This window comes from Nanorana parkeri, unplaced genomic scaffold (assembly GCF_000935625.1).
Source record: "Nanorana parkeri isolate BGI_ZX_2015 unplaced genomic scaffold, ASM93562v1 scaffold226, whole genome shotgun sequence".
Lineage (NCBI taxonomy): Eukaryota > Metazoa > Chordata > Amphibia > Anura > Dicroglossidae > Nanorana > Nanorana parkeri.
Genome location: NW_017306494.1, coordinates 203,994 through 221,897, shown reverse-complemented (window position 1 = coordinate 221,897; position 17,904 = coordinate 203,994). Strand labels below are relative to the sequence as shown.

Sequence of the window (17,904 nt, the reverse complement as noted above, 5' to 3'; positions counted from 1 at the left end):
GGAGGGGGGAGGGGGCATGGTGGCTCTGTTTTAGGCGCAGCATCCTGAAGTCAGCCAAAGTGATGCAAACTAACCACAGTAGGACGGATGTGCTTCTGTGCCTAGTGTGGTCATTACCAAAGAGGAATGCGTTTTGTACTAAGGGGAATGACACGATCACCAGGTATATTATGACTCTACCACCTCTCATACACATTGCAGAGATTGCTCTGAGCTTACAGAGAGACAAAGCAAAGAAGTCCCAAACTTGTTTTTTTTTTTAGGTTCAAATATATTTCAAAAGTAGTTGATCTGGCGTTACTGTCTGATTCGCAGAGGCACTCTCCATAAAAATGTGTTGTTTGTGGTGTATATTCACCTGCTTCATAAACAACAACTGGTCCACAGAGGTTCCAATGATTGGAGCTGATCCGTAGTGTCTTCAGTTACACTTTGCACTTATGTTTTTACCCAGAAAAATGACCCTTCCCAGCAAGCAGATCTAGACTCCACGTTCAACCATTCTCTAAGGGCCAATGATACCTTTAAAGAGGACCTAAATCATGGAGTAAGTTTAGGTAACCCTCCTGCCTTGCTGCTCCCTGCCCAACAGTGTCCTCCATTACCTCTTGGCTGGAAATGGCTCCTTCCAGGTCCCACAGGCCTGGTGACTATGTGATCCAGATCTGGGCCATGTTGAAGAGCCCATATTTTTTGGGACACGGAGACACTGCTTGGCTGTGGGTACGTGAGCAACTGACCCCTCACAAAGATCCTGGCCCCTGCCGTGGTATAGACCTGGAACTATTGGGTAAGCTGCAGGCTGATGGGAGCCTGTCCCAGTCTACATATAACTATTGGAGGGCTCAGTATGTTAGTTTGAATTAGACAACACTTAGTTGTATTTTTGGGTAGTGGAGAGCAAGGGGGACTGGGGAGGTAAAGTATTTGTACCTTTAAATAAGGACTCCAGATTTGTTCTTATAAAAAAATAGCTTGCACAGAGTTTTTAAAAATAAAAAGCGCAGTTCTCGCTGCAATACCCACGTTGTCTCCTGGGCCGCCTCCAATTGGAATACACTTTCATTCTCTGTGCACATAATGAAATATTCTTTCCCAACAGAATTCTCACTTTGCTTCCCCTCATTCACTAAGATAACAGAAAAATCACTTTGAAAGTGAACATTCTCTACTCCTTAAGGCTGGGTTCACACCTAGGTGTATCAAATATGCGCGTTTGTCGTGCATTTCGTGACGTGCATTTTTACAGCGATTCGCGGTAAAAAACGCGCGACATACGCGCGTTTCCGAGGGCTACTTGGCTGTATCCCAATGGAAACGCGCAACAAAAACTCCCCAAAGAAGCTCCTGTACCTCTTTGGGCGTAGGGCGTTTTGTAGCCCGTTTATACGGCCTGTAATACGCCCAGGTGTGAACCATACCCATAGGAAATAATGGGATTTCGGCGTTTGAGCGTTTTGCAGAGCGTTCGACCGCAGGTGTGAACCGGGCCTTAATCAACCCCAGAATGTACTTACTGACAATGCGCTGTTTTCGGGATGATCCCTAACCGATTATTCTTCTGCTGACCCGTTTGTTCTATTTGGAGGAGAAGCATAGCTGTAGCAATCATTATTGTCAGATGTCGTACCATTGAAACATTTCTGTCTTTCAGAATTGACGTCTGAGTTTAAAGAGAATGGTGAAATCACAGTCTCCTGCTCCATGTCCGCCATCAAATTCACTACACAAGCAGAAGGTGAGATTCCTCATGATTGTCCATTTCTGTATTTCATATATCAATATGCCATATGGTGAAGGAAGCTTCGCACGGACTCCCAGGTGCACATGATATTCAATTCCACCTGAAGCCTCTAGATTTTTCCTTCCAGGCTGATAAAATGTCATTTGTAATGTAAGTTGGTATGTTAAATGGTCTAAAAGAAATGTCATGTACCCCCCTATTTCATGGTAAATGTAGCTGGGAAGCCGGATTTCTCCTGCACCGTTCTGGACAGTTCTGGAGGGGGCGGGAAGGACTGCTCAACATTTCTGTAATCTCCTGCAGATAAAGCAATGTGCTATCAATGTAAAGGGGATTACCGATCAATGTAAAGGGGTTTAGATACAGCTATTCACTGATAGGACTATATCTAAGCAGCATTAAGGGTGACAACACTGCAGTGATTTCACTGCATAAGGAGGAGTGTTGTCACCCTAAGTAGGTGCCTCCCCAATCATTTTACTGGCAGGATCAATGGGTATTTACAAAATATTCCAGGGCATTCTTAGAAAAACAGAAAGCCCAGTCATACTGGTATGGGCAGCCTACATCACATATGTGATTTTATAGTTAGACCATAGTTCTGCTTTAAAGCAGAACCCCAGGCAAATGTTTTCTTCACCCTTACAGTGAGGCTACTAACTTGAATGGGTACAGCAGCCACATCTGAATGGGAACACCTGGGATGTAGGTTCTTGTCGTAGGTATCCCAGAACACAGCATGTGAATGCAGCCTAAGTAACAATAGGATGGGGGTCCTACGGTAATCTACTAAAAGGTTGTGGGAAATCAGGATTATATCATATAGAGGTCTGATGGGTGGATTTGTGTCCCCTTAAGGTGAACTATACCCCCAGAGCAAATGAGAGATTTGGGACCCCCAGGAGCTTTTTGCCATAGGGATGCACTGCAGATATACACATGATGGCACACTTACCTAGCAAAGGGATCCCCTCCAGCAGTGGGATGTCCATACTGCCCTTCATCGCTGTCGCTTTCTTCTTCACCCGGTCTTCTTTCCGGTGTGGAAACTGCAGCCATCTTGATTGACTGAGTCTGGACGACATAACTACTCCCCCCCCGCCCCATGCACACAGAAGTGACTTTGTCACCGCACAGAATCTTGCCGAGATGATACACTGAGCTGTGTGTGAGCTGCCCAATGTACTGGCTGGCAGGCAGGTAGAAGCATCTATGATAGAAGAGATGTCCACAAGCCAAGCAATGGGATATTGCTGTCTCATATCTCACAATGTGGAAGTGACAGCCTGCGTCTAGACAGGACTATCGATTATTACAAGCAAAGTGATACCGCTATCTTATGTTCCAGAATGTGGAAGTGACGACCTGCGTCTACACAGCACTGATCCTGTAATAATGTTGAAGGTGCTAGTTGTCTGGCTGGGCTTGTTTTTTTTTGCACATTCTCTGGCAACAGTGAACTTGAACAACATTGTGAACTGGTTCTGACTTCAGTCTGACTTTCTTTGCTGTGTCCCTTTCAGGTTTAATGGCCCAGAAAGTATTGAAGTGAAGTATTATATGGCCAGCCAGCTATCCTTTCCAGAAAGAAATCAGCGATGGCAGATCACATATTATTTTCTTTTGACAGATTTCCTTTAAAAAGTAAAGTGTGACGGCTGCTAGTTTGGTCACATGGAGTGTGATGTCTAGACATGGCCGTCATCCTAAATGGTACAAATGTATATAACGGAAAACCACCTTCATCATAGCGGCCCTACCTCCAGAGATGCCTGTACTAATACTGCACATATCTGTGTATGTACCACTATGGGCATTGGCCTTTCCAAAAGTAAAGAGGAATACCTAACAGCGCCCAATCAAATTCTTCTGTTAGTAATCTATACTAAACTCCAAACATCATTGCTCTTTGCACTGGGAGTCCTGATTGTCAGGTCCAGACACATCCTTTGTGCAGTCTGTACAGCTGCAATGGGGCCCTCTGGAATTTGAAAGGGGAGCTATTGGCAACATAAAAAATGACACACAGTATATGACGTATTCTGTCAGTAGTATTAGCATTGCAGGTTTTGTTTTTCTGAGTCCCCCCTAACATAGTTTTTTTGCCAGTGGATCCATTATTTTTCACTTCCTGTAACAGGGTGACAACACTCTTCATTCTGCAGTGAAATCACGGAGCAGCACTCTCGTTCTGTGGAAAGGGTAGTCTTGGAGCAAACACATTGAGGGGAATTCATCAAAACTGGAGCAGACAGAAGCTCGAGCAGTTGCCCATGGCAACCAATCAGCATCCACCTTTTCATGTTCAAACCTTAACTGAACAAACTGAAGAGAGAAGCTGATTGGTTGCTAAGGGCAACTGCTCCAGATTCTGTCTGCTCCAGTTTTGATAAATTCCCTCCATTGAATCCTAACTCCAGTTAACTCTTTTCAGCAGTTGCAGCAGCAGATTTCCCTCCACCCCTGTAACCATCACTTTTGCTGGCGGTATTGGTCTGTATGTAAAATATGGAGAGAAATTTAAAAAGGAATAGATTTATGCACTCTACGTGTCCGGGGTCCATTATGGCCTGACTGTGCTTCTGGTTTGAAGTGATGTCCAGCAACTCTATCTATCTATCTATCTATCATCTTCTATCTATCTACCTACCTATCTATCTATTCCTATCGATCTATTCCTCTCTATCGATCTATTCCTATCTATCTATCTATCCTGAATTAGTGTTTGCACTTGGGCATGTGATTGAATAGGGGCCCTCAATTGTTCTGGCACAGGGGCCCTTGATGGTCACCTACATTTTGCAGATGTCATGTTGATGAATTGAAATGCATGTGTGCTGTCTTTTATCTTTTTATTCACCCCAGATATATCCGAGGAGCAGTGCCAGTGTAAGAATATACTGGAGTCTCAGAACAACGCAAATGAGGAAATCAAGCGGCTAAGTCATCAATATATCCTTTCATGCAGATAAAGTGCCCATTCATGCTCGTCCATTGCTGTGCGTTGGGTTGAGGCCTTGCGTTAAGGAAGCCCATTTATTTTAAATGGGCTGCCAATGCACAGGAAAGAACTGTAAAAAAAAAAAGGACTATGCAGCATTTTTTCCAACGCAGTACACAGTAGTGCATTTTCATGCAATCGTGGTGCGCTGCAATGCATGTGTGTCAGAGTCAGAGCTGCATTGCCTTAGAGGGCTATCCGGGCTTTGGGCGTAGGGCATTTTACAGCGCGTCCCTATGCGCTGAAATACGCCCAGGTGGGAACCATACCCATAGGAAATTATTGGTTTTCACATGTTGAGCGTTTTACAGCGCGTAGGAACACACTGTAAAACGCCCAGGTGTGAACCAGGCCTTAGAGTGTTGGGGTGCCAGCCAACATGAATGTCACCCCAATGCACTAAGGCACTATCTTGGGCTAATTCATGTAATGCGTTACGCTCATGCGCGTGTTACTGCAAAACAGCAATCGAGTACAAGTGATTTTGGTATAAAGTAAAAATGATCTCCAGAGCTGTTTCCCTGAATAGATATCCAGTTCTTTTTCAACTGTACAGTTGGATGCTACTAAGGCCCCGTTCACACCTTTCCGTTTTGTCGGGCGTTCAACGCTCTATGAACGCTCTACAAAACGTACAACCATGAAAATCCCATTGTTTTCTATGGGTATGGTTCACACCTTTCCGTATTTCCGCCTGTCTGAACGCCCTACAAAACGGCTGACGCCCAAACAAGTACATGTACTTCTTTGGGACGTTTTGGAGGGCGTTTCCATTGGGATACAGCCAAGTAGCCTTCAGAATCGCGCGACGGTCGCGCGTTTTTTTTACTGCGAATCGCGGTAAAAAAAACCGCGTGGCGGTCGCGCGACAGACGTGCATGCGTAATACGCCTAGGTGTGAACCCAGCCTAAGAGCCCATTCACTTACAGTGCATTGTGGTGCTTGCATGGCACCCCAACACAATAATACAGAAACACTGTGTAATTTACGGCCTCTTCACACTTTTATGCGCTATGGTCATGTACAGTAAAACGCACATTTTACCACACATGGTCGCACTCCAGCGCAACGTGCAGGCCCAGTTTTTGTACTGTTGCCATTGTTTGGCAGTCCATTCTAAATAATACCAAGCAGGCTAATTCTTCAGCGATGTGCAGACCCTTACATACATGTATTTTGCAGAAGCACTAGACAGCCAGAGATCTCTTTAGTGACTAGGGATGTACACATACCGTTTTTTCGGCATCAAGTACCGATATATTTTTTTCGGTACTCGACAATACTGAGTACCAGTGCATTGTGCCCTGATCATCAGGAAGTCGGGCCGCGGATCATGATCCGTCATGAACACTGGCTTCAGAGGCTGCCTGGCTTCCTCACCAAACAGGAATCCGGGGCGGTGAGTCATGAGGTGCCGTCCGGCTTCCTGATTGGTCAGGAAACCAGGCTGCCTTGCAGCAAGTGAAGCTGGCTTCCTAGCCAATCGGGAAGCCGGGTGGCATATCATGACCCACCTCCCGGCTTCCTGATTGGCTAGGAAGCTGGCTTCATTCATTTCTAGGCAACATGGCTTCCTGACTAATCTGGAATCCGGGACGCGGGTCATGACGTGCCGCCCCGGCTTCCTGATTGGCTAGGCAACGTGGCTTCTTGACCAACCAGGGAGGCTGGTCATTACGTGCTGCTCGGCTTCCTGATTGGTTAGGAAGCCAGGCTGCTTAGCAACACGTAAAGCCGGCTTCCTGATTGGATAGGAAGCCCACTCCATGCTCCCTCGACACTGCCGGTCAGAGGGTGACCTCCCTCTGACAAGAAGTCCCGGTATCGGAGGCAAGTATCAAAGCTTTTGGGCAAGTACAAGTCCAAATAACCGGTATTGGCCCCGGTACTGGTATCGGTGCATCCCTAATAGTGACTGATAAAGTGTATTCTGAAGACTTTTCCTAACTGGTTAATATTGTGGCAGCTTTCTCTGATCTGTTGTGAAAGTTTGTCTTTTCTATGCAGTCACACTTGCTGTGGAATAATTTAACAAACTGACTTGTTAAAGGTGTTAGCCTTTGGCTTCTTATATTTCTTGGATACCCGAACAGGATCTCCCTGCCATAATTCTTGCTTCTGTTCCTGTCCACCTGAACCTGTGTGTTGCCTCTAAATTTTGTCTTCCAGCTTTTTGTGTTGCTTTATCCATACCATAAAATATAGCGGGGGGGTGGGGGTTGGGCACCCCTTGTAATGGCCACAGCAGATGTACAGACCCAGGAATTCAATATCTCTCGAGTAGACCACGAGAACTATACAAAGCTGTCAGTTGGTCTAACTCCAAAATATCTCCCAAAAACCGACATCTCAGTCTTGGGTGGACGGACCCTTTAACCCACACATATAGATAGATTCATGCCTGTTTTTATTTCTTCCCTTGACATAAACTTACTAGAGCAAATCACAAGGCGGATGGAGATTTTGGAGAACCGCGTGGGACAAAGATAACAGACTTGATTTCCACTGAACTCAAAGAAGATTCCATGCTCTGAACAATCAGAAATGTATTTTATTTATATTATTTTTAGTTTCAGTCCAGAAACCGAATATACAGAGAAAGTATTTTGTGCCAAGTCTATCATTGAGAATTTTATATGTGAATTTCTATGGGACACAAGAGGGAAAATACAAAACAATTTTATGGACTAAGTCTAGTTTTGTAATTTAAAATGTTCTAGCCCTTCTCACCTTGTTTTATGAAGTATAAATATTAAAATGTGTACGGTTTGTTAAATTGTGTCTGGTTTTAAAATCATTTGACTATGCTTGTTCAGATATTAAAACCCAAAACTTTTTTTGTTAATTATACATAGTGGGTGGAGAAGGGTTACATTTATTACTGCGTCACATTCTGTCCAGGGGATTAGGGATGCACCGATACCAGTGCAGATACTTGGCATTTTCACGAGAACTACCAGGGTTGCAGCTGGGACCTGGCGATGGCGCTCCACCACTGTCCGGAAATCATTAGTCTGTATTGTTTTAGGAAAAACTGTCACATGACAATAAACAAAAATATATCAGTACTCGTACTTGCAAAAATGGTATCTGTGCATCCCTTTATTTATATATATATTTTTTTTTTAATTATAACAGAGATGTACAAATCCCAGGAGCTCCGTGTGCTCCTTTCAAATGACAGCTGCCTCCTAATTTTTGAATTTTTCTCTAGTCTAGTCTTGGAGCTGGAAAAGTATCTGTACTTGTACTGAGTACGGTACTTGGTATCTCAACATCCCTACTGAGGATACCCTGGGTGTCAGGTTATTACAGGGGGTCATGGGGACAGAAAGTAGCAGAGACAGTAATAAAAACCCATTTGGCGAGGGTTTTACTGCGTAAGATGTTAACGCTGTGGGACTGAGTGATGACATCTGCTGTGTTAAGTGTCACAAGCACTCTTTTCTACCATACAGCATTGAAGAAGCATCTTCTGCTGCTGCTTGCAAAAAGTCATGTGGAACTTTGATCGTCAATCCCTTCCTACTACAGCGAGGAACAGCCACCTACAGTGACCATGCGTCCCTCACCTGCTACCAGCTGCTTGGGTTTAGTGAGCCCCTGATGTCGTCTCTTGGGCCTTGTGTTGCCTTACTGCCATGTAGTCACAACATGTGAGGGTAAGAGGTGCCCCCAGCTCACACTCTGCTAAGTGCTCCAGGGCTGCTTGCAGCATGCTTACTGATGGTGCCAATGTCTGCAGCCTGGAATCCGGTTGCCCTCTGCTCCTAGAGTCTATTTGCCCCTATACCCCTCACTGAGGATCTGGCAGGGTCCCACCTTAACAATGTAAGTATACAAGTGGAAGAAGCACCTTTATTTATTTTTTTTAAAGACCCAACAATCAACAATTGGAGGCCCTCTCTAGAACACTGTTCTCACTGGCAGGCCCTGCTCTTCCTGCCATCTTGGCTGTAACTTTACTGTACCAAACCATGGCTGACTGATCAATATTCCTTAAAAGAGATCTTACCATTGCTGCGGTTGATACCTTGATTACAGAACACGTAGAGCAAATGGCTGTAACTTTAAACTTAAAGTTGTGATGGCCTGCTGGAAGCTTCCTGGCCTATCTCTCATATGGGTCTTCTGTCAGTACACATGCATAGGATACTTCAGTTAAAGTGCTTCACCCGTTTTCCTCAGCATTTTCATGAGAACTTCCTCAGCAACAGAAGACTAAGCGAGAAGACTGCAAAGACTTCTCCCTCTTTATCTGTCAAGATACATTCATTTCTTCACTCCTGCACCCTCCACATCAAGACCCTCCAAACATGGCTCCCAGTCCATCCCTAAGGTCTGGGGATCAAAGCCTACCAAATCCTCAGACAAGCCTGCCTCAGCAGGAAGGTGTGATCCCACTTTCCAGAGTAGGGGGGTTTTAACTGACAGGTTGCATCTCAGACACGTGGGTGCAAGAGGTGGTATCCCCAGTGTTGGAGTTTAGCTCCCTGCCCTGTTTCATTTCTCACCTCAAACCTTCCTGTCTCCTGCAGAAATTAGCAGATCACCACTGAGCCCTCTCCGGTCTTCTGTGCTGAGGCGTCATTGCCCCAGGTCCTGTGGAAAAACAGTTTTAAGGATCTGCCCCATCTTGGATGTCAAGGCTCTGAAAGTCTTCATTCAAGGTCAGAAATTCTGCATGGTCTCCACCAGGTCTGCTATTGCCTTCCTTCACCAGAGAGACTATACTTCTGTGAACATAAAGGTAATACATGTCCCCACTTTTGCAGTGCATCAGTATTTCTTATGCTTTAATGTAGGGACCCTACATTGACCAATTCGCAGCCCTGCTCTGCAGCCTCCAGTCTGTTGACCAAGGGGCTGGCCCCAGTATTAGCCCTACTGCCCTCTCATGGCATCCCCATTGTAGGATATCTAGTTCTCCTGTTGAGGGAACAGTCCGTGCTGATGCTGGTGGACAAATGGTTTTGACTGTCAAGGCATTAACACTAGCTCAAGTCAGAGCGTTTTTGCCGCAAGAAAAACTTCAGACTCTCAGATCTCAGTTGCAAGCTCTCCAGTCCAGGAGTCATCTAACTCTGATTCTGCATGAGAGTCTTGGGCCTGATGGCAACCATTCCATTGTGGAACAAATCAATCAGGTACCTGGACTGGCAACAAGGATCAGGATGTCCCTGGAATCAGAGCAGTGCTTTCTTCCCAGCTAATGGAAGATCTTCATGACAGATGCTAGACTATCAATGTACAGAGGAGCCCTAGGCACCCTATCAGTGCAGGGAACTTGGTCATTGGAGGAGTCTCATCTCCCAATCAACATCCTGGAATTTCAGGTTGTTTAGTTGTCTCTATAGTACTGAACCATCCTGCTAGGAGGCCATCTGATCCAGATTCAGTCAACCACCACCATGGTGATGGCATACATCAACCATCAGGGAGGAACCAGAAATCTCAGCGCTGCAAGAGGCAGATTGAATCACGTGCTGGCCAAAACTTAACATTCTAACCTTGACCGCTATGTACATTTAGGTCAGACAACTGGTAGGCAAGCTTCCTCAGCAGACAGCGCCTGGACCAGGAAGTGTGGTCCCTACAACCAGAGGTGTTCAAGGACCTGTCAAACAAGGGAACACTGCATGTGGACATCCTGGCCACCAGGTTAAAAAACATTCTGCACAGATTTCTCCAGATCCAGGGATCCTCTAGCAGAAGCAGTGGATGCTCGGATGGCTCTTGGGATCAGTACACCCTGATCGATGCCTTTCCTCTCCTGAAACATTTTCCTCATCTGCTTTGCATGATGGTGATGGTTCCTGATGATCATTCCGGTGTTGCTAAATGCTCTTGATTGGCCCAGGCAGCTATGGATTGGCAACCTGGTAAAACTCCTGGAGGACAGTGTGTGGACTACATTATCAGATTATTTTTTTTTGCCTCAAGATTTTTAACTACCATCCAGTTTACAGATGATGGCTTTAACAGCATGGCTTTTTGATAAGCAGGGGCATCTCTGAATCTGTGATTCCTAATATGCCGAAGGCTACTCCCTGAATTGTCGATCAACAGAAGTGGAGGGCATACTTTAGGTGCGAGTTTGGGGGCTTCCACCCTTGGATTTTCTCCGTGGGATTATTCCTCTTCTTCTTGTAGCTAGGTCTAAACCAGAGTTTCTGCCCTTTCTATCTTGTTTCAGAGACCGATTGCCTCTCACCCCTTCCTTAAGACATTTCCCTTGTTTGTTCCCGTGTGACTCCATAGGATCTTAAACTGGTTCCCTCTGTGCATCTGAAACTATTAAACAGGTATACCCGTTTGCCTCAATGGACTCCAATGGGATTTTAGGCCAAGTACAAAAAAAACTTAACTAAACCCAAAAACAAAAAAGTTAAAATTTTCAGCAAGTACTGAAGCTACCTGAGCTGATTGAGTGCAGCCACCCTAAAACAGGAAGTGTTATTTGCAGGTTACCAGGTTTGGGAAAAAGAAATAAAGCAACTAGCGCACAGGGCTGGTAAGCTGCAATATATTACATTTGTGTTCTTGGGTTTAGATAAATATTGTGCTGATATAGTTCCAACAGCTTAAACAATGGTAACTCCCTGGTAATGTTTTTAGATGTTAGAAGCAGGATATTGGGCCACACTTATGACTGCGGTATCCCCATTTAGCGACCAAAGCTGAGGTGAAGGAAGAGGTGTGCTGGCTATTGCAGAAAACCGGGTCACAAGATGACTAATGCAACCAGGAGGATAAAAATATACAGCATTTTGATGCACACAGCATATAGTTATTTTTACAGATCTGAACGCATAAGTATTGTATATTTTTTTATTTCAGGAATTTATATAATGCCAACAATTTCCCCAGTGCTTTACATGCACATTCACTTCAGTCCCTGCCCTCAATCTTACAATCTAAGGTCCCTATCTCTCATGCATACATACAAGAGCCAATTAACCACCACCATGTCTGTATGGGAGGAAACTCACGCAAGCACAGGGAGAACATGCAAGCCCCTTGCAGATAATGACCTGGACGGGATTCCAACCAGTGCTGCTTGGCAGAAGCGCTACACTACTGGCAAATGCGCACATCTGCAATATGCACAGTAATCTCACACTGCGTTCAGCTATTTAAAACCAAAGTAGAACACACTGCATCCCACATACACACTGCAGCGTGTGTAATTCATGCATGTGCACATAAATCCAGGTACATGCATATATACTTGGATAGAGGAACAGAAACATTTTACAATTGTCTCTCCACATCTAAATGGAGGCACTTTATGGACCATTAGTATGTTTTTTCTTTTTTCATACCCTCTGCCAGCAACATTATGTGCATATCAAAATTTTTAGATCAAGGTCATCAGATTCAGTGGTGAATATGTTTTAGCAAGTAAAAAAAAAAAAAGGGAGCTCTTGGATTGAAAGTAAACAAGATCCTTCATCTTGTGACTGAGCGTTCACCTATAAAAGTCTAACAGCAGGAAGCTGCACTGGTCTTAAACATAAAAAAGGGGCCAAGAACGTAACAAGTTAACACCAGTGAGAAGATATCCGATAGCAAGTGTAGAATGTGGAAGGGCGAATACAATATATTAATAAGATCCATCTCCTTCTTCTGCTGGTGACATCCAGAGCAAGACTCGGCTCCCCATTTTCCTGCTCTTTAGGAAAATCCATTACAGAATACATAGTCACACAGCCACTGGACCAGCCATCAGTCTCCCCACGAGGATCATTCATATATAAAAATAGAACAGCTGCCACTGCAGAACATTAGAGCTGCCCGGCTGTCACTGATCAAAATGGCTTAAAGTGTATTTCCATTTTTGCAGCCAAAGTGGGATAACACCTATTTTATATTTGTTACACCTTCCCATTCACATAGCACAAGCTAAAAAAAAAAAAAAAGCTTCTTGCTTTTACTTGGGTTAGGAAATCTTGGCTCCTTAAGGGTTACAAATTCCACCAATGCATCCCCCTATGCATGATGATTAATGGTCAGGCATCCCAGTCGGGCTGTGAGGGGCTTCTCCATTATATGTTAATGAACCTAATGGGAGAAACAATCCTCAAATTTCAGTCCTAGGTTTTCTAGGACAGATCACTGTGAAGGTGCTCAAAAAAACACTGGAATCAGCCATGTTGCCTGCTGCAACAAAACATGAGGAAAGAAACATTTTTGAAAAAAAACAAAAACAGTATACGTCAATTTGACTGCAAGAGTGGAAATACACTTTAAAAAGGTACCGTTTGTTCTACACACCAATCGCTGTAGTAACCTGAACACGTCTCATTCCCATCCTATACAATCAGAGTTACATCACAAGGTATCATTTATCATCTAAAAGGGAGATAGAATTTGGGGCAAGCTTCCTAGGTATGATCTTTTAAAGGACAAATCCATCCTTCACACATACCAGTTTATAATCCAGACAAGGAAGACGATTCTCTGTACACTACATAAGAAAACATTTTTACATGGATAGAAAAAGTGACACCACCGCTCATAAAACCACACAAGGCACAACTGGGAAACCAGATATTTATTAACAATTTGATGAAGAAATTTACTTCTCAATGGGCTGCTGTTCTGGCATGCTTCTAATGATGTCGGAATCACCTGCAAGACAAAAGGATGTCTAAGTACAGAATGCAGACTGTATGACAAGACAATCTATTCATACACTACACATGGAAAGCCTTAAAAATACACCCAGCACTGAGATGTTATGTGCTGTCGTATGTCGTTTTTGTACTGAAAATAAACCTTTATATCGAAAAATACACCCAGCAACTACTTCTCCAGTCACAGATTGAGTATAAGAAATAATATGATACCAACAACTGGTATTGTTCAGCGTTTATGCCAGTGCTTTAGTGTTCCTCCTATATTCCAAAGATAAACCGTTAAGAAAACCAACCTCATTTGGCCCTAGAAATGATTTAAGCGCTCACATGCCCATAGCAGGAACATTGTAAGCACCATTGTGGCAGGGACTAAGCATTGTCATGTACTCTAAAAGCACTGATTAATGTGGAAGTAACGAGCAAAAATGGTCAGAAAACCAAATGTACTTGTCTGACAAAATAATGTACTATATAGGGCTGCAACAACTAATCGACATAATCGATTATAATCGATTATTGAAAAAGTATTCTGCTGAGATTGAAGCAATTGGCTGCATTGCTCTACTGAAAATGTCCAATTGTTATATGCTGGTGCAATGGAGGGGTTGAAAGTGTCTAGAAAATCAAAGATAACAAAAAAAAAAAATATATATATATCCCTGTAAAAAGTAAGCACTTGCCCGCTCCTTGCACCCTTTGCCATGTTACTGAAGAGAAATTGCCGCCTGAAGGAGCGGCAGAAAAGAGAGTCATCCGGCAATATCTCTTCAATAGAACAGCGACGGGTGACGCAGGTAGCGAGAGGTGGTAACCGGGTTTATTTCTGTCCTGTTACATGCAATCTAACAGAACCACATTGTAAATCTCCCTGTCTGGCTGCAGAGATATTTCACACAAAGAAACATAGAAGAGTGACAGAGTCCGTGGGTTCCATCGTGTCTGCCCTGTTTTTATACTCAATTATTTTATTCTTTTTTTTCCCTCAGAGTATAGATCCGGTTTTCCCCAAGTTAATTTAAACTTACTGTTGACTGACCATCCCTGCTGGAAGTCTATTCCAACCATCAACTACTCTTTTGGGGTCCTGTCCATGCGTTCTTCATTTCAACATTAAAAATACTGCCCTCCTGAACCTTACATAACTTCGGGGAAAATTATTAACTAGGGGTGCACCGATACTAGCATCAGTGCCAATGTTGAGCCCAAATGCTCCGATGCCTAGCCAGATACTTCCAGTATCAGGAAGACGGGCAGGGAGTCCTTACACGTTGCCCGGATTCCTGATTGGTTGGAAAGCTGGCCAATCAGGAAGCAGGGCACCGTGTAATGACGCAACCCGGCCTTTCTCATTGGCCGTGAAGCCGGCTTCATGCTCCCTCGTCACCTCATGCCAAGGGAGCATGGAGCCTGCTTCCCAACCAGTCATTACACAGCGCCCAGCTTGCCGATTGGCAGAAAGCCAGCTCCATGCTTTCTCGTCACCTAGTGACAAGAAGCATGGGGCCGGCTTCCTGCTAATCGGGAAGCCAGGTGGTCTGCTTTAATGTATACAAAGGTTTTAGTCACGTTCATCATTTCCCTGCTTCGAGACTTTACACAAGGTTTCTGGAGTTCTTCCCAATGTTTTATCCCTTAGATCTTTCACCATTTTTGTTGCCCATCTATGGACTTGTTCTAGATCTTTGTGAGCTTTCCAGAACTGGACACAGTCAGCCACGTTCCTTAAACACATCAGCAACAAATTGAAAAGCAGGCAGGTGACTTCTTCAAAGCATGTAGATACACCAAGGCCTTCTATAGGGCTCATCAACCTCAGTCTCCTGGCCGGTAGATGAGCCCTATAGACTTCTATAGTGCTGCAGACGCAGCAGTGAGGGGAGTTCAGCGAGATGTAAACAATCCTTGGGAGGCACAGGCAGCTGATCTTGGCAACTATAAACCTGTAGAGGGTGGGCTCTGATGTTAAGGGGAGGGCAGAAAGAATAATTGCATTTACTCTTTAATGTGTTCGAATTGATGAATGTCCTGTATGGTTTCAATTGGGTCTACCTAGATCTCTACAATATGCTGCAGTGAAATGATAAAAACCGCCGCACTATTCCTGCCACACAGGCAAGCTACCTTCAGCTGACCCATGGAAACAGCACCAGGCAGGGGACTTCAGGAGATAACACCCCCTCCCCAAGAGGCAAAACGAGGGGGGGGGCAAGATCCCAGCAAACAGGGTACCTCTGGGAGGAACTGACCAAGCCATAGGCAATCCACAGCACCGACGCAGAGGGGGACTGCTGACCCCAAGGCCATCCGGTCAAGGACAATAAATGTTGCGCAACTGGATGGTAAGAAAAAAAAACCTGGAGAAATGAGGGGGTGGGAGGCTTTGTTTTTTTAAATAATTCTGATTGTGTTCCCTGTAGATGGAAGAGCCAATCATCTGTCAGGCTGCTCTCCTGGAAGATTATTGGGGACATTTCTGAATTACAGAATGGGAGCTCACATTTTAATGTACTTCCCTCATATTAACAATACGCAAAATCCCCAATGACGCATGTCAATGACAGGACGAACTCAAATGGCCAGGCAAAGCACACACAGTTGTGCTCGGGGGACTATTTTCAGCTGGAGGCATCACATGTAACTAGCTTTTAAGAATCAGAACTGCAGAAGGAGCAGTGCCGAGGACACAAACTAGTTTTAATCTAGCGAACGTCTAGCCTGAACTGATCACGGCAGATCAATCCAGCGAGAATATATTCGCATATAGGAAGGCACCTGCATGCAGAGACCAGAGATATATGTGACCAGTACATACCTGGATCAATGATCGCCAGTGTGCACACTCTGTAGTATTTACCGCAGGCTGTACCAAGTTCAATGTTGTTGCCGCTGTAGTGGTGGACTCCGGTCTTTGCCAACATTGCATAGTATTCAATCTCTGATTTTCTGTGGAAGAGGCACGCTGTACATTAAAATCTCACTGAAAAAAATATATTGTATACAAAACAAAAACACCAAAATGTAGTCATATGCACCAAGGTGAACCATTCTATACTGAACTAAATACAATGCTTCTAAGGCATCACACACAAATGCCATTATTCCCTCTGAAGGGTTTGTTTTGCCGGAAATTGAAACAAATGTTGCAGCAAGCAGGATTTTTTTTTTCTTAAAATATGGAATGTTTCACGAATTTGCGTGTCATCCTTGCGCAGGGGCCATGCTAATCTTCTCTGTATCGTTCCAATTTTAGTATATGTCCTGCCAAAGCGTGGACAGGATTTATTTTAAAAAATATGCTCCCAAAGACAATTCCTGTCCTCAAGAGTAAAAAAAAATAAAAATAAAAACCGGACCTCAGTTTATTAACAGGTCTGTGCTGATCAGATCTCCATCAATCAAAATGGTGCCTTGAGACCCTCTAAACACGAGACGCCTGAAGTATACACACAGAGACCTGCACAAAAGTCAACACTAAGAAACACCCCAAAAGCAAAGCAAGCAGGGATCCAGCCACCTACTGACAAGCATCCTGTATTGTGGGATGTGGTGGGGAACCCATCAGAGCCAACAGTTCTGAAATTCACAAGCACTTAGGTCTCGCTCACACCTAGGCGTATTGCATATGCGCGACCGTCGCATGTTTTTTTACCGCGATTTACGGTAAAAAAAAGTTGCGCGACCATTGCGCGTTTCCGAAGGCTACTTGGCTGTATCCCAATGGAAACGCGCAACAGAACGGCCCAAAGTAGTACCTGTACCTTTTCAGGCGAGGGCCGTTTTGTAGCACGTTAGGGACGGGCGGAAATACGCCAAGGTGGGAACGAGACCATTGAATACAATGGGATTTATATTACAGCGTTTTGTAGAGCGTTCGTCGAGCGTAGAACGCGCTACAAAACGTTCAGGTGTGAACGAGGGCTTACTACATGCAAACTGCAGAAAAGCAATAATCAAAGCCTGGTACTTCCAACTCAAAGCTATTGTTCTGTCAAGTCCGATCTAAAACAGAACCTGCACTGCAATCTGAAGTTTTAACATTCTTGAACATACTCCAAACACCAACCAGCACCCCTTTCTCATTTCTTACTGGGGCCAGACTGTCTTCATGGCTAAAATCTTCCAAACATTCCACTGCCCACCAATGTAAGCAATTACCAGTAAGGCTCGGGGGGGGAGAGATCTGATGCCTTTACAGTCACCACATAGGTTTTTCTGGCCAGTAAATAACAGGGAACACATATACTCCAGAACTACAAAAATGTAGATGAGGAGGCAAAGAAAACAAAAAATGTCCCTACACCTACTGCTCAGAAAGTTTTGTATCTGTTCTATGTGTGCAAAAAAAAAAAAGTAAACCAAGTAGATCCTGCCAGAAGTAGTGCGAGTTGATAACGTCCTGAGCTCTACATCCGTGCAGCACTATCATTGTTCCCAGCCACCTTTGTGGACTATGGAACACATCCCCTATGGAGGAGGACTATGGGACACCTCCCACTAGGTTATGGTATGGTGGGGT

At 44.4% G+C, this 17,904-nt stretch overlaps 2 protein-coding genes across 3 annotated transcripts in view; one reads left to right on the top strand and one right to left on the bottom strand.

Annotated features, from left to right (window-relative positions):
* The window catches only part of MATN2 (matrilin 2), an 84,789-nt gene extending 77,521 nt beyond the window's left edge, over nucleotides 1–7,268 (top strand). For both annotated transcript variants that reach the window (XM_018556166.1, XM_018556167.1), the window contains 3 exons: nucleotides 1,655–1,738; nucleotides 4,610–4,696; nucleotides 7,181–7,268. In XM_018556166.1, coding sequence (XP_018411668.1) covers nucleotides 1,655–1,738; nucleotides 4,610–4,696; nucleotides 7,181–7,236 — 227 coding nt within the window. In that variant the 3' untranslated portion in view covers nucleotides 7,237–7,268. The remainder of the gene's footprint in view (nucleotides 1–1,654; nucleotides 1,739–4,609; nucleotides 4,697–7,180) is intronic.
* Nucleotides 7,269–13,288: 6,020 nt separating this feature from the next.
* The window catches only part of RPL30 (ribosomal protein L30), a 13,660-nt gene continuing 9,044 nt past the window's right edge, over nucleotides 13,289–17,904 (bottom strand). Inside the window, exons 4-5 of the mRNA XM_018556155.1 lie at nucleotides 16,201–16,331; nucleotides 13,289–13,380 (exon numbers count right to left, since the gene is read on the bottom strand). Of these exons, the coding sequence (XP_018411657.1) occupies nucleotides 13,328–13,380; nucleotides 16,201–16,331 (184 nt within the window). The 3' untranslated portion in view covers nucleotides 13,289–13,327. The remainder of the gene's footprint in view (nucleotides 13,381–16,200; nucleotides 16,332–17,904) is intronic.